Here is a 21,565-nt window from a genome sequence, read left to right on the forward strand (position 1 = left end):
CATCTCCAGAATTTTTTCATCTCCCCGCCCCCCAAACTGGAACTCTGTGCCCTTGAAACACTCACTCTCCATTGCCCCCTCCCTCAGCCCCTGGCTGCCACCATTCTACTTTCTGTCTCTGAATCTGACTGCTTTAGGGACCTCAGATAAGTGCAGTCATACAATGTATGTCCTTTTATGTCTGGCTTATTCAATTAGCATAATGTCTTCAAGGTCCATTTATATGGTAGCACTGTGTGTCAGCATTTCCTTCCTTTTTAAGGCTAAGTAATATACCATTGTATGTAAATACCACATTTTAAAAATCCATTCATCTGCTGATAGACACTTGAGTTGCTTCCACCTTTGGCTTTTGTGAATAATGCTGCAATGAATGTGGCTGTACAAATATCTGTTTGAATCCCTGCTTTCTGTTCTTTTGGGAAATACCCAGAAGTGGAATTGTTGGATCATATGGTAATGTTTTGTTTAAATTTGGGGGAATCACCGTAATGTTTTCCATAGCAGTAGCACCATTTTATGCCCCACGAGCAGTGCACAAGGTTCCAGTTTCTCCACATCCTTGCCAACACTTGTTCTTTATTTATTTTTATAGTAACCATCCTAATGGGTGTGAAGGGATAACATATACCTGTTTTAAAGGTGTCTTATGTAGAATCATAGAATTTCAGGACTGGAAATGATATTAAGGTTCCTAATTCAGTTAGCGATAGACAGCAATGAGTGTCCTCCTCTGCTTCAGCATTTCCACTGTCTTCTCAGCTGAAGAAAGGCATTTTGGGCAGGTGTGTCTATATTGGATCGTAGACTCAAGCTGAGCTGTCTGTGCTGCGGGTACATGGAATGAAGAGATCTGCCAGTGACCCTCTTTCTTACACTTCTTTACAGTCTCCAACTGTGTCTTCTGGGTTATGTAATCTTCTCGCTAGCTTCTTTAAGGAATAAAATAATTGTATTCAAATAAACATATTTTAAAAAACTAGATACATTAGAAATTAACAAGCCCAAGATCAGTATAAACTGCCTAACTAATTAAGAAGACTATATTCAATATCAATTTGTAGGGAACCTAAATATTATTCTTGAATGTTAGCTATAATTTCTTAACTATGTGAAATAAATCACCCCGTTTTGATCATTTTTTTTTCAATTTAGAAAAGATAAATTAAGCAGTACATAGAATATATTTTCTATTTAAGAAAAAATTAAAACTGTATTAATTTGGGTTTTGAATCACTTTTTTAAGTTAAAGCCATTTGTTTTATTTACATTATGAAAATCGTTAGGACTATAGCAAAGTTGAAAGAACAGTATAATCAATACTCAGTTGTTAGCATTTTGCCATAATCTGCCTTGTCTCTTTTTCTAAATAGAGGTGTTTTTTGTTTGTTTGTTGTTGTTTTTTTTCTGAGCCAACTGAAAGTAAGAAGTGGCAGACAAACATCTTGGATGGCACTTCATCCATCATGTATCTCCTAAGAATGAGGACATTTTTCTTCATAAACATAATAGCATTCTTACACTTTAGAAAATAATTCAATAATGCTAACGGTTATACTATCAAATATCAAGTCAATATATAAATCCCCATTTAGCTCCCAAATATATTTCGTTTCTCTAGGTCATTATGTCCCTTTAGTCTCTTTTAATCTAGAATAGTTACCCCCTCTGCTTTTTGTTTTTCACGATGACGAAGTGTGTTGCTTGTTGAAAAATTAGAAAATGCAGATGATTAAAAAAATCTGTAATTGACCACTCAGAGATACCAATTTTTACTTTTAATTTTGGAATAATTTCAGATTTACAGAAAAGTTGTAAATGTAGGTTAGAGTTCTCTTATACTCTTCACCTAGTTTCCCCCCATTGTTAACATTTTACATTTCTATGGTACATTTGTCAAATCTAAGAAACTATCATTGGAACGTTAGTATTAAGTAATTTTCAGATTTCGTTTGGATTTCCCAGTTTTTCCACTAAAACCCTTTTTCTGTTCAAAGATCATGGTCCCTAGATAGGAACCGTGTTGAATGTAGTTGTCATGTCCTCTGGGTTATGACAGTTTTTCAGATTTTCCTTGTTTTTATGACAATTTTGAAGAGTCCCGGTCAGGTATTTCATAGAATGTCCTTCAGTTTGGTTTGTCTGATGTTTTCCTCATGATTAGATTGGAGCTATGGGTTTTGGAGAAGGAGATAATCACTTTTAATATTTTGTTTCATATCTCTCTTGGCTTTTTATGTAAAATACTCTGTACATACAGATACACATTTTATAAAAATGGGATTATAGATTATATTATTTTATAATTTGCTTGTCGTTATTTACAAAGTGAGGTTACACTATAAATACAATTTTGTAACCTGCTTTTGTTAACTTTACATCTTTCCAATAACCCCTATTCTTTTTTTTTAAAAGATTTTTATTGGGGAAGGGGAACAGTGTGTACTTCCAAGCCTTTCTTCCAAGTCAAGTTGTTGTCCTTTCAGTCTTAGTTGTGGAGGGTGCCGTTCAGCTTCAAGTTGTTCTTCCAGTCTTAGTTGTGGAGGGTGCAGCTCAGCTCCAGGTCCAGTTGCCGTTGCTAGTTACAGGGGGCGCAGCCCACCATCCCTTGTGGGACTCGAGGAATTGAACTGGCAACCTTGTAGTTGAGAGCCCACTGGCCCATGTGGGAATCGAACCGGCAGCCTTCGGAGTTAGGAGCATGGAGCTCTAACCGCCTGAGCCACCGGGCCGACCCAATAACCCCTATTCTTAACACTGTTTCTGTAGGAAACTCTTCTGAGTTTTCAAACATCTGATTTGAAAATATAGTTTTAGAGCACCGACTGTTAGTAAATTGAAGACAGCCTTTAAGAGGGATGATGATGATGGTGGTGGTGGTGGTACCCATTTGTTTTAATTATTCAGTTGGCTCTTTTATATTTATGTTTCATTTAAAAAGGTCAACTGTTTTAAATTATGATGTGTATACACGTCTAAACAGATAATATGGAAGGAAAAAGTAATAAAGACAAAGAACAGAAAATGATTTATAATAAAGTTTTCTTGGTAAGTGGCAATCTTTTCTAGAAGTCAGTCTTTTAATATAATTTGCTTGTGTTGTAAATATGGGTTTCTGTTTATTCATATCTTTGATTAGGTAGCATATTATGATTTGGGAGGAGGCTCAAACTCTTCAAGAAATAATTTGGAATTATTGAAACTAAGAAGGCAATGGGTCAGGTAAAATCAAAGTAATAGGTATAAAAAGAATTTTCAGATTTAGCTGTTGATATGTTTTAAAAATTTAGTTCTTGTTTTTATCATTTTAGTCATTGAAACAGATGGTAGAAGGTCCATCAGGATATTTCTTTTATGTGTTTAAAACATTTGCTGTATTGAATTTTATTCATTCTGGAATTTGGGAGAGTTTACCTCTTTATGAAAGAGATTTTTCAAAATAGAATATGATTGATCATCTTAGTTTCTAGTTTTCTTCTCAGTAGGCTTAGCTTCTCTTCTAATGCTTCTTGCATACTCAGTGATTGTATAAGAGTTTTAGAGAAAAATGCAAGTCTGGCTGAATATTAAGCGCAGTACAATAAATAAAACTTTATTACTTTGCAGAATATTTTGCATATGTATCCCATGCAACCACAGATTCCAGTTTTGTATAAAAGCAGATAAATTTAAAGATAATACAACATTCCACTTTATGACTTGTCATTCTAATGGGAATTGAATTTGGTATAGGACATCTTGGAATGCTTGGCATTTAGGTTATTTTAGGTCATCTCTTTGGGAAATTCAATTAAAGCATTTATTGAATGGTTTTAGTGAATTGAATGGTTGCCATGGGGCTATAAATGATGTAAAATAAAATATGACTCCTATTTATAAGATAGTTGTGTTAAGGGTTAAGGCATCTGACATGATATATTTAATGCAAGATAATAGATGATTAAGAGGCCAAATCATTCTGGAAAAAGTAATGCTGCGGGCGGCCTGTTGGCTCAGTTGGTTAGAGCGTAGTGCTCATAACACCAGCGTCATCAGTTCAGTTCCCACATGGGCCAGTGAGCTGCACCCTCCACAACTAGAGTGAAAACAGCAGCTTGACTTGGAGCTGATAGGTCCTGGAAAAACACTATTCCCTCCCCCCCGCAAAAAAAATTAAAAAACAAAAAGAAGTAATGCTGGTTTGGGTAGAAGAGCATTTTAGGAAGTTAGGCCCTGGAATATTCATTTAAAGCTGTGTAGGATTTAGGTCCAGAGAGAGGAGGGAAAGGACATTCGGATGAGGGAAGGGCATTGTCAGAGATTCGGAATCGACTGTGCTTGGGGCTTGCGTGGGGAGTGGTAGGAAAGTTAGGTTGCAGCCAGACTGTGGCTAGCCTGGATCTCTAGAAATGAGCTTGGAAGTTGTTTTACAGGCATTTTGGAACCGCTGTGCCATCTCTAGAGTAATGATTCTTAATGTTTTTCCTCCCTGAGGAAGCATGACATACTTTTACTAGTTGTAGTGTCTTACCCAGGCCATGCTGCCTAGTGGGGAAAAGGGGCAAGTTCTGATACGTTTTCCTTACTCCGTTGTACTAGGTCCTGTGGGTTTTTTAATGATGTATCATTCTGGCTTTTTTTTTTTGTCATAATATATTTACTACTTTCTAGTATAGTCTTGTTTTCAGACTAATAATGGAGTTTCCACAGGGAGAGTAATAATGTGTGAGGCAGTGTAAGGGCAAATTACTGACTTTTTAAAAAATGTGAATTGCTAATTTTTTCCGTAAGAGTTATTTTGGTTAAATTTTTGTTTTTTAGATATGTAAAGAAACTTACATATTTTATTATGTTTGTCTTTTAAGTTTTCCTATGGTTTTATTGTTCATATAGTTTAATAATTAAAGATAACTTGAGGTCTAATCAAGAACTGATTATGGATATTAGTAATTTTTGTCCAAGTAGATAGTGGTAACGTTTCGCAGAGCTCACCACTCTTCTGAAACCTTAACAGATTCATTCCACCCAAGTTAATTATGAGGTAGATAATTTTTTTTTCTAATGGAGACAAGTGTATAAGACAGATACAGAAATCATCTTCAAGTTAGATTGAAATTTTAGTTACTACTGTTGGCTCCCGCTATTTGATCAGAGTTTATTTTCTTTGACGTCTGTCTCTATAATCAAGTAAGATTTAGGTCTTTTGAAATAAAAGAGGACCATGACTACATTAACAAGAAAATTTAAGGAAGATAGCTGATTTAAAAAAAATAAAAGTACATTTCATGACTTGATTTCAAGGTTGCCTGGTGGTTACTCTCATACTGTTACAGAAAGAAATCCACAATGGGAGGAGAGTGATACTTATAAATCACTTCCTTTCTTATTATCTGTTATTGAAACTGTCTTAGTCCACGCCAGTCTGCCTACCACCTCTGTGGTACACTACTGATTTCATTTTTATTCCAGTGTTTACTTTTGATCCTGGACCAATTATCTACAGTGGAACTCTTCAAACGTATCCTAAATTTTGTACCAAGTGAACTCAATGATTTTTCTATTTGGAGACATTCTTTCTGAGATTCCATTCTTACCTCTAAAACCTACATGTGTGGGAGGAAATGTATAGGTTTTCCATTTATTAACAACAAACTTATCTTTCTTTTCAGTTTTTAAAGAGTATGTCCATTGTGACTTTGAGGTTCACACTTTAAAAATAATTTTTTAAAAATGTTTTTAAAATTATACAGTAAAACTGAATTTTTTTGTTTTGGTGTACAGTTCTGTTCATTTAACACATGTAGAGTTTATGTACCCCTCACCACAATCAGGAGACAGAATAGTATCATCACCTCAAAAATTCCTTCATGCTATCCTTTATGGTTACCCATGCCCATCCCATAACCCCTGTAACCACTGATCTTCTCTCCGTCCCTATAGTTTTGTCTTTTTGAGATTATCATATAAGTGGAATTATACAATATGGGAGCTTTTGAGACTGGGTTCTTTTACTTTGTCTTTGACATTCATCTAAGTTATTGCATATATTGAAAGTTCCTTTTTATTGCTCAGTAGTTTTCCATTGTCACTCATTAAAGGACATTTGGGTTGTTTCCAGTTTTTAGTAGTTATGAATAGAGCTGTTAAAAACATTTGTGTACAGATTTTTGTGTGAACATAAGTTTTCATTTCTCTAGGGTAACTGTGGGGAGAGGTGATTACTAGGTCATATAGTGAGTATATTTTTGAACTTTATAGGAAACTGTCAACCTTTTTGCCAGAGTGGCTGTACAATTTTATATTCCCAGTAGCAATGTGTGAGAGTTCATATATGCCACATCACTGATATTATCAATATTTTAAGTTGAGCCATTTTAATAGGTGTGTAGTAGTATATGGTCATGGTTTTAATTTGCATTTCTCTGTTGACTAATGCTACTGAACATATTTTTATGTGCTTATTTGACATCATTATATCCTCTTTGTGGAGTGTCTGTTTAAATCTTTTGCCCAGCTTTTAACTGGGTTGCTTTCTTATGGTTGGGTTCTGAGAATTTGCTATACATTCAGATACAAATCCTTTTTCAGACACGTGATTTGCAAATGATTTCCTCTCAGTATTTAGCTTGTCTTTTATTCTTTGAACAGTGTCCTTCAAAGAACAAAATGTTTGATTTTGATAAAGTCCAATTTAATCAGTTTTCATTTTTGGACTGCACTGAGAGGGATAGATTTTGAAACAAATTTCTATTCTCTAAAAGGGGTGCAGAGTCACTTAGCGATAGGGATGTTCTCGTAAAGCTGACTTTTGTGGAAGGTGCAAAAGTTACCCTTTTATGGAAAGGTGGCACTAAATAGGATACTCCCAGTCTTGGGGGCACATTATGGCTTTTGCTTAATTAAAGGAGATGATTGGCTTAGGTTTGTGAGGTTTTTCACACTTTAAAAAAATGATTATCACTAATACTAGATTATCATTAATGTGGCTAATATATGCATACTTTTATAATGCAGAATTATGTATGAAATTAGTTTTTAAGAGTGTTCCCAAGTTAAAATGGTGCTGTTTTGTGTTCACATTTGATGCTTTTGGGAGTGCCTGAGTTGAGTTTGTCTTCCATCGGAACATCATCGGAACCTTGATTGTAGGTTCAGAGTCAGTGTCATGGCTGTGTCAACACTGTTTAGATTTAAATCCTGCCTCTCTAATTTACAGTGTAACTGTGGGTAAGTAACTTACCTTCTCTGTGCTTTATCTGTAAGTGGGAATGATGATAATAATAATAACAATAAAATGCACCCTTTAAAGTTATTATTAATAAGGATTAAATTAGATTGTATGAATATAGTCTTTTCAGCAGCATCTGGCACACAGTAAGCATTTAGCAAATGGTTCTTCTTCTTCTTATTATTGTTGCTAAAATAGCTTTATGATAAAGTTTATATGTCTTAGAATTACATTTTCAAGAAACAGAATAACCAAATATCACACTAAGCCATTTTTTTTCCTATGCCTATTTTTTCTCTTTACACTTATTGTTATTAGTAATCAATAACTGTAACCAGTATTACTAATAATAGTGTATGTACAGTTTTATAAAACAATTATCAGCTCATTTGGTTTTTACATAATGTGAAATACTAATCAATATACATACACACATACATTAATAAGTTCCAGTTGCCTTAAATATCAGCCTAAAACTGGGGTAAGCTAGAAAGAAATTTCTTGGCTCACCTAACTGCAAAGTCCAGGCACAGCTAGCTGGATTCAGGGCTCAAATGATGTCTTCAGGACTCAGTTTTTTCCCCATGAGTCAACTCTGCCTTTTCCTTATAGACTTCAATTACAGGCACTATATGTTACAAAAATGGCCACAGCATATGCAACCCCTGTAGCCTCTAAGATTGTAGATTCAGCACAAAAGAGCACCTGTCTCTTTCCCAGGCATCTAAGCAAAAGTCTCATGATTTCTCATTGGCTCCTAAGGGATCACATGTCTTATCCTGAGCCAATCCCTGTATTTAGGGCTGTGAGGCTCGGATTGGCCAGTTCTGGTCACATGTCACCCTTGGATCCCTGGTGGAGTCAGCTCTTCAGGAACCACATGGACTGAGAGTGGGGGAGAGGTGAATTCTCACAGGGTAATTAATTGTGGGCTTTTATTACCAGGAAAAGGAATGGATACTGGGTGGCCAAACAGCCAATGTGATATCAGTCTCTTTAACAGGTCAGCAACAGATCATAGGAGTTAATGGATTTTGATTAGTATCTTGGTTTCTGATTCCAGCTTTCTTGCCCGTGAAGTTACGTCTTCCAAGTCTGTGTTACTCACAGGTGTAGGAGTTTGCAGAAAGTTACAGTGTTTTATATCCTTTTAGTGAAAATTGGATAATTTTTAACAGGAAGAGAAAGAATCAAGGTACATAGGGGTGGACTTAACAATGGGCAGATGTAGTGCTTCTTACACTGGTGTGATTCATGTGACTCAGCTCTGTTCCCTGGGCCTCTCTGTCCCCCTGGGGGAGGCTCTATAGGCCCAGCGTGGTATGTGTAGCAAGGTCATGCTGCTTTCTGAAAACCAGAGAAAACAGCTGAACAGAGATCCTTGTACTGAGATCCACACTACAGCAAAGTATGCCTGGTGAGGTTCAGGTAGGCTTCAGCTGGAACCTAACGATCAGGACCTGATTACCAAAGGTAATTGTGATAGAAACCTTGCCCTCGACTTCTGTGGTAGGCACCTGAGCCTAGCGTATCAGGGACTTGCTCTCTCTAAGCTAAGTCCTTTCCGCCCAAAGCTCCTGTCACTGATAGTTCTAATCTCTACTTGTATGTTCTGGGGATCTCCCTGGCTAATACATTTGGTGACTAATGTTGGCAGCAGTCTTTGTGATCTCCCCTCTAGCCAGTTTTAGGGGTCAGCTCATCTTTATCAGTGATATACAAATGCACTTTTCTCTAATGACTATTCTTGCATAATCATTATCAGTTTATTCAGATGGAGAAAATAGGTTGAAGTGGTTACCTAGAATGGTATTTTATTTTCTATAAATATAATATTGTATGTTGAAATCAGTAAAATGATTTCCACTTTATATAAATTGAAAATTTGGAAGTTTAGGGAAATAACAATAGCTAACACTTATTGAGCACTTACTGTGTGCCAGGCATTCTTTTAAGCACTTTATACATATTATTTCACTTCAGCCTTACAATAACCATAGGAGATAGGTATTGGTTGTCTTCTTGCCATTTTAGAGGTGAGCCAGTTGAGATACTTGAGATTAAGTCACCTGTCCCAGGCCATGAATTTGGTGAGTGGCAGCTGGTGAGTGACAGAGCTGGTGAGTTTTGAATGCAAGTCTTCTGGCTCTGAGCCTGTGTTCTGAATCATTGTGCTGCATTGTCTGCCTAGGAAGAATTTAGCAGTATTAGTGTTTCTTTTCTTTTTACTTCTTTTTGTAATATTTCCTAGATGTGGGCTGGGAGGTTTATAGGTAAGATCTGCTAATTCTAGGGCCTTTGGTATTCATTGATTTATCCACTGTTGTTATCTGGCAAGCAAATACTATATGCTTGTCTGTATCAGTAGCAATTTTACCCCCCAGGGGACATTAATGTCTGGGGACATTTTTAGTTGTCACAAGTTGGGAGATGTGCTACCGGTATCTAGTGAGGAGAAGACAGGGATGCTGCTAAAGATCTTATAATGCACAGGACAGACCCCCCACAACAAAGAATTATTTAGCCCAAAAGGTCAATAGCATCAGTTCTGATCTATGTAATTAATGATGCCATTCTTACGTCCAAAGCCAGTGCGGTAATATACAATCATTTTTGATTTTTGTTTGATAATTGATTTCACCCAAATTTATACAGGTCTATATGGGGCATAAATACCAACTACAACTGAAACATTTAAATTCCCTTAAATCAAACTGGGAATTATAGTCCACCGAAGGAAAGCTGAGGAAGTTGAAAGGGAGGTCATGGAAAGACTGAGAATACACTACTCTAAATATTTGTTGGATTATCTTATTAATAACACAGATTTCATTTTTTATGGTAAAAGTGTTAATTTGTTAAATGTAAACATTTAAAAAATATCTTGTAATTTGAAAAACCATGTTTTGGTATTTTTTAAATTAAAAGTTTCAGACTGAGGAGAGTAGAAAATATTATATTCTCCACATTATATATCCACATATATACCAGCATATTTAACAAATGCTAACAGATATGAAATCCTTTTTGAACTCCTCCTCATCCCATTCCTTAGGTATTTCTACATTTTTTGATACACCAAGAATCTCAAAGGTTGAAGGGGCCTAAACATCTTCTGATGTCCGTCATCATGCTTCACCTCCTGCTACTGTCTAATGGCTGCGTATCAACAACTTTGTCCCCTCACCTCTCACTGCAGTATGTAGGTAGTGTATAGGCCACAGAACAGCCAGGAGAGGGCAGGGCCAGGTTGTCTTCAAAGCTGGAGAGGCCAAGGCAGCAGAGTATGTGTAGGCTGGAGAGAGGCAGGGGGGATGAATAAGTACCTTGTGGCTGGTTGGTAAGGTAGAAGGTAGGAAGCGCAGGAGAGGTGCAGGTGGGAGCAGGAAGGAAGAGCAATCCCTGTGCTCGGCAGAGCTTGTGACGAGCTCAGCAAGGGTGGTCCTCTGAAGCAGTATTATGATTGTCAGGTCAAAGGGTTTTAGGTCTCTGCCCAGGTTTTCTGCTTCCTTCTATATGACTGATCTAATTAGGGAGAGGCCGTGCTTCAATTCTCAATATCTCTTACTTGGACTATTTTAGTTGTCTTTTATTAATGACAATGGCTGCTTCTCACCAGTTCTTATAAATGATAGGTTCCTTCTTTATTTAACTTTCCGTCGTGTCCATTGCTTGTGGGATAAATCCCTCCCCTCACTTCTTGTGGCATTTGAGGTCATTCATAGCTCTTCCTTTTCTTCCTTCCCCTTCTCCTCCTCCTCTTTTCCCTCCTCCTCCTCTGACACAGCTGGAGTTTAAGTCAGTCCTGTACTTTCTCCTCTTGGTGATTTCGCTTGAACTCCTCTTTCTGAAAAGCTCACATATGCTCTCCCTGTCATCTGTGTGGTGAACTTTTGTTCACCTTTTGAGGCCAGCTTATGCCTTTTGGCAGATGGAATGTTGTTCTTGTAATTGTTCATTTGTGCTTTGCATTTCTTGCTAGAATCTGAGTTTCTTAAAAGCCATGATGGTATGCCCCATCTTTGAATTCATTCAGTGCTGCTAGTAACACAGGGCCTGGCCTCAGGAAATGTTTGCTGAATTGAATTAATAGGGAGTTCAAACTTGCATTTTAGCCAGTTTTTTATATTGGTGGGAAAAATCCTATGTAATATATAGATTTTGATTTTCTGTAATCACGGAATTACAAGACTGAAATTGGGAAGTTTGGATATGAAACATTTCTGCACCTTCTGGTTAAAAAAAAGATTTTATGGTTTGTTGCACTTTGCAATATTCAGTTGTATTTTATTTATAAATTTGTCTCATTTATAAATTGGATGTTTTGTTGGTATGATCCTGACTTATGGTTGGCATTTTGCTTGGCTCTTACTAAAGACTTCATAAAATATAAAGGGAAGTATGGATTTTGTAGCATCAATAGCTGCTGCTCAGCTGTGACCTTGATCAAAAGGCTGGTTGAGGTAGCTATTCAGATAATTAAGCCAGCCGAGATGGGAATGGGGTTCGGATTTATAATTAATATGTTTTTAAAACCTTCTCTTACTTGTTCTTTCTCCTTGTCTTTAGGATTTTTGTCCCTGAGTCATGGAAGACAGAAGAGCTGAGAAGTCATGTGAACAAGCGTGTGAATCACTTAAGAGGCAGGACTATGAAATGGCCCTAAAGCACTGCACAGAGGCCCTTCTTTCTCTTGGCCAGTACTCCATGGCCGATTTCACAGGGCCATGTCCACTGGAGATAGAAAGCATCAAAATTGAGAGCCTTCTCTACAGAATTGCCTCATTTTTACAACTGGTAAGTTAATAAGCCAATGGCACACCGTGTAAAACTGTCTTTTTCATTGAATGGGGACTAGTACTGGTCATTCCCTCTACAAATCACCTAATTCTGGGCTGAGGAGATGAGTGAAGTGGCTAGTGATTGTTGAATATCTTTGACGGCAAGCAACTGTTTTTTTAAGCCTTGAAAATTGTACTATTACATAGCATTTTGGACTATTTATTCAATAAACATTTGTTCGGTGCATACTCTATGTTAGATACTGCTCTAGGTGCTTGGTATACATTGGTGAAAAAGAAAAAGATCCCTTCTCCGTGGTACTTTTTTTAGTAGGGGTACAGACAATAAACAAGTGACATTGTAAATAAGTAAACACCTTAGATTGTTAGAAGGTAACAGTCTGGGTAGAAAAAAGTAGAACAGGGCGAGGGAGATTGGGGCTAGTAAGGTTAGGGAGAGGGTTGCAGTTTTATCAGGGTGGTCAGGGTAGGCCTCATTGACAAGGTGATATGACGGAGATAAGTGAGTGAGCCATGTTGAAACCTGGAGGAAGAGTATTCCAGGCGGAGGGAATAGTCAGTGCAGAGACCCTGAGTGGAAGCATGCCTGCCACGTTCGAGGGACATAGGCGGCCAGTATGCTGGATTAGGTGCATGGAGGGGAGATGGTCACAGGGCTGGATCCCATCAGGCCCTCCAGGTCACTGGAAGGACTGGAAGTTGGAAGTGAAACTTTTGTGGGACTTGGAGCAGAGGAGTGTCATGATCTGATGTAACAGGAATTCTGTGGCTTTTGTGTTGAGAATAAACTAGAAAGGGTAAGCGATGACAGTGGCTCGGACCAAAATGGTAGCAGTGGAGATAGTGAGAAGTGGTTTGGTTCTGGTAATTTGAAGGAAGAGCTAATAAGATTTCCTCATATATTTAATGCTGGGAGTGAGACATACAGAGCAGTCACACACTGCTTCGATATTTTTTTGTCTAAGCAATTGGAGGAATGGAGATGGCTGTAGATAGGCAGCAGGCTCTGGGAGGGGAAGAGTTCATTTTGGACATACTGCGTTTGCGATGTCATTTAGATATCCAGCCACAGGTGTTGAGTCAGCAGCCAGATGTGCAGGTATGGAGTTGGGGAGAGAAGTCTCGGCTAAAGACAGTCATTGAAGAGTCTTGACCTGTTGATCTGTGAAGTCTTGAGCCTGGGTCACATCACCTCTGTCACGAGTGCAGACAGAGAAGAGGAAAGGACCAATGACTTAGTCTTGCGCTACAGTGTTAGGAGGTGGGGAGAAGAGGAAGCAGCCAAGCAGCCTGAAGAGCAGCCCTTGAGGTAAAGGAAAGCCAAGAGAGTAGGTGTCCTGGTAGCCAAGTGAAGAAAGTGTATGCAAATGAGGGAATGTTCTGCAGTGTCATTGCTATGTTGCTGTTGTGTGGAGTGGTGGGGGGATGTCTGATTAAAGCGAGTTTAAGAAAGAATCAGAGCAAAGGAACTTAAGTACATGAGTATAGACAATTCTTGAGGAGTTTTGCCCCAAAGAGGCACAAAAAAATGAAATGGTAGCTGGTGGGAGAAGTGAAGTCAAGAGAATGATTTTTTTAGATGGAATAAATAACAGTATGTTTGTTTATAGGACTGCACCAATAGAAAGCAAATAATTAACGATGTAGAGGAAATAGAGGAGGCTTGCTAGAGTGATATTCTCAGGAGGCCAGAGAGCAGATCTGCACAGTGGTAGGATGGCTCTAGAAAGAAACACGGATGGTTTGGTAACAGACAGGTGGAAAACAGAGAGCAGGCTGGGAAGTGGGTAGATGTGGTAACAGTCTATGGAAATTCTTTTTTCATAGGTTTGGTTTTGTCAGTAAAGTCATTAGCTGAGAATGAGAATGGGGGCTCAGGAGGTTCTGGTGATTTGAGGTTAGAGAAGGTGAGAAGTAAGAGGGTGAATAAATGGACTAGGGAAGTGTATTGTGTTTATTTGTAGAGTATTGTGTAATCCTCAGAGAGCACATGAGTTAGCTTTGCTCTGAGTATTTGCAACATTAATGATTAAACTTTGAAACAAAATCGAGCTTTTTGATGAAAATCTCTGTTTTAAGTAGCTTTTCACTATTTAATTTTATCTTATATCTCTTATTTTGCAGAAAAACTATGGGCAAGCTGATGAAGACTGTAGACATGGTATGTGTAAAAATGGGACTTTTCTAATTTGAAGATTTTGAATTATTTAATTGCATATTGTTTAAGATTTCATTTTTCCATATGCTAATTTCAAAAGTGACTATAATATTAAAGAAACCTCCGCCTTTCTATTCACCTCCGCCTTTTGCATTAGGTGAATAGTGACTAATGTGGTGGACGCCTTTCCTGCTACGATGGGTGTGGGTGTACATACGAACGTTGTTCCTAGTCACGATACGATGCGGGTACATGTGAATGTTGTTCTGGTTATGATATGATGGGTGTACACGTGGACATTGTTCCTAGTCACGGTACGATGGGTGTATATGTGGACATCGGTCCTTGTCACAATATGGTGGGTGTGCATGTGGATTTTCCTAGTCGTGATGTGATGGGTGTACATGTGGACATTGTTCCTTGTCGTGATATGGGTGTACGTGTGAACGTTGTTCCTTATCATGATATGATGGATGTACGTGTGGACGTTGTTCTTTGTCATATGATGGATGTACATGTGAATATTGTTCCTTATCGTGATATGGGTGTATGTGTGAACGTTGTTCCTTATCACGATATGATGGATGTACATGTGACATTTCTAGTCATGATGCGATGGGTGTGCATGCGGACATTATTCCGAGTCACGATATGATATACGTGTCCATGTGAATGTTGTTCCTAGTCACAGTATAATGGGTGTCTATGTGGACACTATTCCTAGTCATGAGTGTTGAAATACTGTCACTCCCATAGGAACACTGGTAGTGTCCTTTCAAAGTTTGTGTATTTTCAGTCAATATGAGTGAAATTTTAAGGGCTATAACACACATTAAAATGGTAAGCTTGGATAAATTGGACTGCTGGGCCTATGCCTCCTAAAATGTTTTTCCCCTTCATTAGAAGATTTCCCTTAGAAAGAAGAGACTGACTAGAATGGTCTTTAGTGCTTTTTCCTGTTTTCTTTGGGGCAGGAAATTGAATAAAAAGATTCTTGCTCTTTGGGTGCTCCTGGAATAGGAATTCTCTTCTGTGTGACTGCTGTGAATTCACTAGAGTGAATTTAGGAGTGAGTGGGAGAGGGTTCAGTGTACCTTCTCACACACTCTTGGTGGAATTGTTTGCACAGTTCAGCGATTTGAATAATATAATGTTTCATTTATCCAGAATTTGGCGGGGTGGGCTGAGGTATTTAACAGAAGTTAATTGTTTTTTTCCTATTTACTCCCTTATTTCAAAACTTTTAAACGTATGTATTAACTTTTTTGTTGTAAACCTTGCAAAACTATCCTGCATACTCCTATGGCATAGTGGACATAATTTAACCATTCATTAAAGATTCAGTGACCTCTCTGTGAGCCTCACTTCCTAGAATTTTATACTTTAGGAATTAATTGGAATTTGAGAGATATCTAGTACAATCTTTCTTTAACAAAATCCTTACTGTCTGTGGACATTAAAAATTACCAAGAAGCCAAATAATAATAAGTCAGATAACATCGAGGAATATGAGGGAGGGAATCATTTCTCTTTCTTCCCCTTCTGAAGAAAACATTGTTATTAGTTTGCTGTATCTTCTGTACCTTTCACTATAGCAGTAAACACAAATACTTATAATACGTAGTAGGATTTTTCCTTTAAGAATTAAAAAAAAATTATATGATCATCACAAAGCAACTTGCTTTCTTACATACCATAGATCATGGAATCTTTCTAAGTTAATAAACCTGCTCAAATTCCTGCTTACTGTTCTATAGTGTAGATGTGCCATGATTTATTCAGAAATTTCCATATTAATGAACATTGAGGTGGTTCTGTTTTTCTAGTTTGTTATAATCTATTCTGTAATACACATATATTCTTTCTCACTGTTGCCTTTGTTTCTGTAGGACAGTCTTAAAAGTTGCATGTCTGGGTTAAGGAGTTGTAATAATTGGGTATCTGGGTTATATAATTTTGTAGTATATAATTTTAACAGACACTGTCAGATTCGTTTCAGATGTACATACCTACCAGCAATGTATAAGAATGCCTGTTCCCTGTAATCTCACTAACACTGGAACCTATCAGTCTTGACATTTTGCCAATCTCATATGTGAGAAATGGCCCCTCTTTCTTTAATTTTGACTTCCTTGAGTTCTGGTGAGGTTGATACAGTCTTCTCATTTTGGAGTTATGCAAAGTCCTGAAGGTTAAATGACTTGTGAAAAGTCACAGAAGAGTAACTGCTGTTGGTGAAAGAGCATATGAAAAAATGTTACATTTTTCAGTTAATTGTTTTACTTAGCATTTAAAGGTAGATACTATTTCTACAGTTACTGAATTACCAAAATAGAAGTTTAACCAGGAAACTTTTGGAGGTCATGGGTATATTTATTACCTGGATTCTGATGATAGTAATATATGTATACCTGGAGTGTATACATATGTCCAAACTCACCAAATTGCATACATTAATTATATGAAGTTTTTTTGTATACCAGTTGTATGTACCTCAGTAGTGTTGGGAAAAAAGTTGAACCAATGTCTGAGATAAAGTTGTAATGAAATGACTACACTCTTGGGTGTTGGTGGAGTAGGAAGCAGAATGCAGCTTGGTAATATGTTTACACCCTTTGACCCAGTAATCTTATTTCTGGGATGCTATCCCAAGTAAAGAATCCAAAAGAAAGAAAGAATTGTCTGCAGAATGGTGTTCATTGCAGTGCTGTATGTAAAAGTGAAAACTCAGTTAGCTTCCAATAAGGGAGGAGTTCATTAATTAAATTCTATCCATTCCTTGTTACTATTTCAGTGATAAGTAAGAACATGGACAATGTTTATTTAAATGCGAAAGCAGTGTATATAAAGTTGTTCATTTGAAATAGAGATTTGGGAACATTGGCCAAGTCTGTACATATATATCGTTAATTGTAGAGTTACCTGATTATGGATTGGGTTTCAGTTTCTGCTATCGCATGTAATTTCTTTTCTTTTCAGCTTTTGGTAACATTATTTTTATATGTGAGGTAAAATACCATGGTTAGGCGGTCAATTAGTAATAAAAAGCAAGATGAAAACCTCAACCTCTGTTAATTATTATACTGCTTTGTAATGCCAGATAGCTGTGGAGTAACTTCTATCTTAATGGCCCCAGACCTTACGTTTGCATTTTATATACAGTATTGTCTTGATGTCTGTTCCTTTACTCGCAAGCTATCAGTTCGCATTCCTTTCAACTCTCAGCATGCCTCGTTGCAAGTACCCTCCCTTCTCCACTTGCTGCTTCTGAACTGATTTCACTTTCTTGGGAAGGGTTAGGAAATCGGGGCAGTCTTTGTCATAGAAGTTTTTAAAAATTAAAAAAAAAATTTATTATGAAAAATTTAATACCTACAGAAAAGTAGAGAAAACCGTATACTAAACATTCATAGCCTCAAAACTTAAATTGTAATATTTTACCATATTTACTTCCTTAATTTTTTTCTGAAATATTAAAAAAAAATAATTACAGTCATCATGATATTTACCCCTAGATACGTTAGGATGCATCTCTAAAAAATAAGGCCATACCTGCATAACCACAATATTATCATTAGCCTAATGAAATGGATAATAGTTCCCCAATATTATCTGAAACCCAGGCCGTAATCAGATTTACCTGGTTGTCCTCACAATGTGTTTTTTTTTATGACTGATTTGTTCAAAGCAGTAACTAATCAGAGTCATAAAATTTTAAAGTTGGAATTCTACTTCAGTAAGAGTAAATAGGCTCTGAGTTGAGGACTCAAAGGCATCTTGAAAATAAACTACATAGGCTTTAAGTTCAGGGGGTTGAGTTCCCAGTTTGATGATGTATTCTGGAGAACGAAGGTTGCCAGACTTGGTGACCACTGGATTGTGAGGTGGCCCAGTCTATCCGAACATAAGTTGTATTTGGCATACAGGAAAACTTTCCTGAAATAGTGATTCTTTTCCTGCCTTTCAAACATTCATTATATAGGAAACTTACATTTTTTTACATTAATAAAATGAGGTAAATGGAGAAAGTGAAATCAAAAGAAAATTTTAGCAACTAAGAGTCTTATGCTATATGTAGTATGTAGGACAAACTCAATCATCATAAATATCAATAAATATTTTTCGTAAGACTGCAAGAGTTTTAAACCCTAGCTAAGAGCGTCATTAATTTAGGGAATCATCATTACAAAGGAATGTGGGACATCTGTTGACATTTATTATAATGATACTTGCCCTGTGAAGTAACCTGCAACCCCTGTTGAATAGAGGCTGAGTATATTAAAAAAAAGGCAAATTGATATGTGATTGATTGAACCTTTTACTCTCTCCCAGGTGGAAAAAGGGGCATCTTTACCCACCTTTCTTCTTGGAAGAGTTTTGATTAAATAGACTTTATGGAAATTATTATTATTATTTTTTTTGAAAAATATATAGTGAAGAGGGGCAACGATATTTATTTAGAATGATCTCTGGGCCATGCCCTCTGAAATATGTTATTTTATTTAATCATATTGTAATACCATTCCAATTTTACAGACGAGGAAACAGACTTTGTGAAATTAAGTAATTTGCTTAAGAGCACAGAGCCAGTCCAGAGCGCAACTGTGGTTTCAAAGTGAGGTTTTTCTGATTTGAAAGGCCATGTTCCTTTTCTTTGTCCTGAATTACTGCCTGTATTCTTTAGGGTTTTGCAGACATTGTTCTATTTGGCATACTGAAGTTGGGGAAAAAGGCACAAGAATATTCTAGAACTGAAAAAAATGGAGGCTCAGGATCACTTAGATAATCGTTAGTGGAATGGGGACAAGAATTTGAGTCTTAAGTCCCTAGCCCATCCACTGGTTTTTCTATTCACCAAACTTTTAAAATAGGGTTGTATTCCAATAACATTTCTTAATTCATTGTTCTTTTGATCCAGTTGCATTAACTATTTTTTAAAAAATTTCATGTATACAAGCTTTATTTCTCCAACAGGAATTTAAAAAGCCTTTTCATTTTGAAATAATTGTAGATTCACAGGAAGTTTCAAAGATAGTACAGAGAGGTCCCATGTACTTTTCCTTCACTGATTGCATCTTCCATCACTATACGTAGTACAATAACAAAACCTGGAAACCGACCATGCTACAATGAGTATGTATAACTCTATGTCATTTTGTCATGTGTAGGTTTGTGTAACCACCAACACAGTAAAGATAGGGAATTGTTCCATCTCCATGAAGCTCTCCCTTGTGCTACTGCGACCTGATGCAGTCACACTCACCACCCTCCTTCTCCGCCATCTCTGATCCCTGGCCACCATTAATCTGTTGTCCATCTCCATAGTTTTGTCGTTTTGAAAATAGTGCATAATGGAATAATACTGTCTGTGACCTTTTTAGATGGCTTTCCCCCCCTCACCGTATATTTGAGACCCATCCGAGTTGTGTGTATCAATAATTCATTCCTTTATATGGCTGAATATTGTTCCACGGTATGGCCATACCACACTTTGTTCTCTAACAGGAACATAAGGGTTTGTGGAATAGGATCTTGACTTTCACTCTGTTTCCTCATAAGGCTTATTAACTGTTTTAAGTAAAGTTCTTATATTTAATTTGATAGGAATAAAAAGTTAAATTATAGAATACTAATTTTGGGACAGAATGTAAATCAGGGAAGTGAGTGTTTATTAAGTTTGAGGACTGTTATCCTCTAAAGATGCAAGCTCTCTTTTTTATGAATAAATGTTTACGTCTTTGAGTTTATATGAATTCAGTTGCGAGAATCTCATTATGGTTGTGTGATTCTCTGTTCTAGACATTTTCTAATTTATTCAGGGTGTCAGTTGTAGTCATGAGTGACATTTTTAAATATTTATTTTATGTTTTTGACTAATGGAATAAACATTTGTTAGCATTAATTTTATATCAACTGAAATTAAATTTTATAGAACAGGATTAAAAATGAATGGTACCTTGCCTTATAAAATCTCAGTAATTCTGTACCAAAAGGGGAGCTGAAATTAAGATAATTGTGAACATGTGAAAACATAGCTCTCTCCCTTAGGACAAAGAAAACAGAAGATTAGCAAAATGTCAGTTTTTTTCAGTAAGCAAATTATCGGGGGGAAAAAAGTAAGCAAATTAGTCATGGTAGTGCCTAGCAGAGGGTTTGAAAAGTCTCGCCTTTTCCACAGCCAGGATTTCCTTTGAGTGCTTACGACAGAGCTGGCGAGATGTTGACTTCTGAAATGGAAATGATGGCAGTGGAAGAGTTTTAAGATAAAAATATATATAATCAAATTGATTTTGTGTGAAATAGAAAAAGGTTCTTAATCCAGTATTGAACAGTTAACAGAGGTTCATTTTGCTATAACTATATAGCAAATGCATCTCAGAAATCGGGATTCTTTATATAAAGAGGAAGTTTAAGGCTCTACAAGCAGCAAATTCTCTCTCTCTCTCCCCCCCCCCCCCAATGCACACACAGTGTAGAACAGGCTACTTTTGAAAATATTTTAGCAGTGTCTTAAGTAAAAAGTTTATTCAAGTAGGTAGATGATGGAATAACCTTTTCTGATGTTCTGGGAACCAGGTTTCAGGTTTGATTTAGACTTAATTGCATTGTCAGCTTTCTACTGTGTATAATTATTTTATATTTGTATAGTAGTGAGGAAGTTGAGGGACAGTAAATGAATTAGCTCTAAAATTTAAACTGGAGCACTGAAAATAAACCAGGAGAAATGACCTATGTTTCTGTAGTATGAAAATACCCAGAAAGAAGGAGTCCAAGCCTCTTTACAATGAACTGTAGTTGAAGGACAGAGTACTTCCAGAAATGTGCAATCAGAGCTTAACTTTAAAGCTCATTGCACACCCAAGGAGGCTGTAAAAGAGATCACAACAATTTTTGTGACCAGATTAAGGACCAAATATTGAAAAGAGCAAGGTAGCAGGGATTTGGGGTAAAAACAACACACCCACCCACCCACCCACACACATACACACGTATGCATTAGAGTATTTAAAGCTGGAGATGAAATATTCAGGACTAAGTGATAGATAACATTGAAAACTATTAAAGCTTTTCATTTTTCAAAAACATTTTATAAAGGAAACATTTTATCTACAAAAGACCTTGGTAGGAAGGGCATAAAATTCTACAAAAGCTGCAGCCCACATGTCAAAAAGTGTTTATTTATTACAACTGGAAAATAGAGGGCAAGGAAAAAGGGTTGAGGAGGCAGAGGAGAAGAATGTTGGGAAAATAAACCTAATTTGGCAAATTGGACACTGGTGAGAGATTTGCCACAGTGTTTTAACTCTGGTTTATGTTACACTTTTTTGATACTTGTAACAAATGAACATTCTATTCTCCTGTTAATAATTGGATTTAGAGTTATGTTTGGAGTTCCTT

At 36.8% G+C, this 21,565-nt stretch overlaps 1 protein-coding gene across 8 annotated transcripts in view; it reads left to right on the forward strand.

Annotated features, from left to right (window-relative positions):
• The window catches only part of HELZ (helicase with zinc finger), a 140,815-nt gene that overhangs the window by 11,042 nt on the left and 108,208 nt on the right, over positions 1–21,565 (forward strand). For all 8 annotated transcript variants that reach the window (XM_033089787.1, XM_033089784.1, XM_033089792.1 and 5 more), the window contains 2 exons: positions 11,777–12,004; positions 14,134–14,170. In XM_033089787.1, coding sequence (XP_032945678.1) covers positions 11,795–12,004; positions 14,134–14,170 — 247 coding nt within the window. In that variant the 5' untranslated portion in view covers positions 11,777–11,794. The remainder of the gene's footprint in view (positions 1–11,776; positions 12,005–14,133; positions 14,171–21,565) is intronic.

This window comes from Rhinolophus ferrumequinum, chromosome 21 (assembly GCF_004115265.2).
Source record: "Rhinolophus ferrumequinum isolate MPI-CBG mRhiFer1 chromosome 21, mRhiFer1_v1.p, whole genome shotgun sequence".
NCBI classification, from domain to species: domain Eukaryota; kingdom Metazoa; phylum Chordata; class Mammalia; order Chiroptera; family Rhinolophidae; genus Rhinolophus; species Rhinolophus ferrumequinum.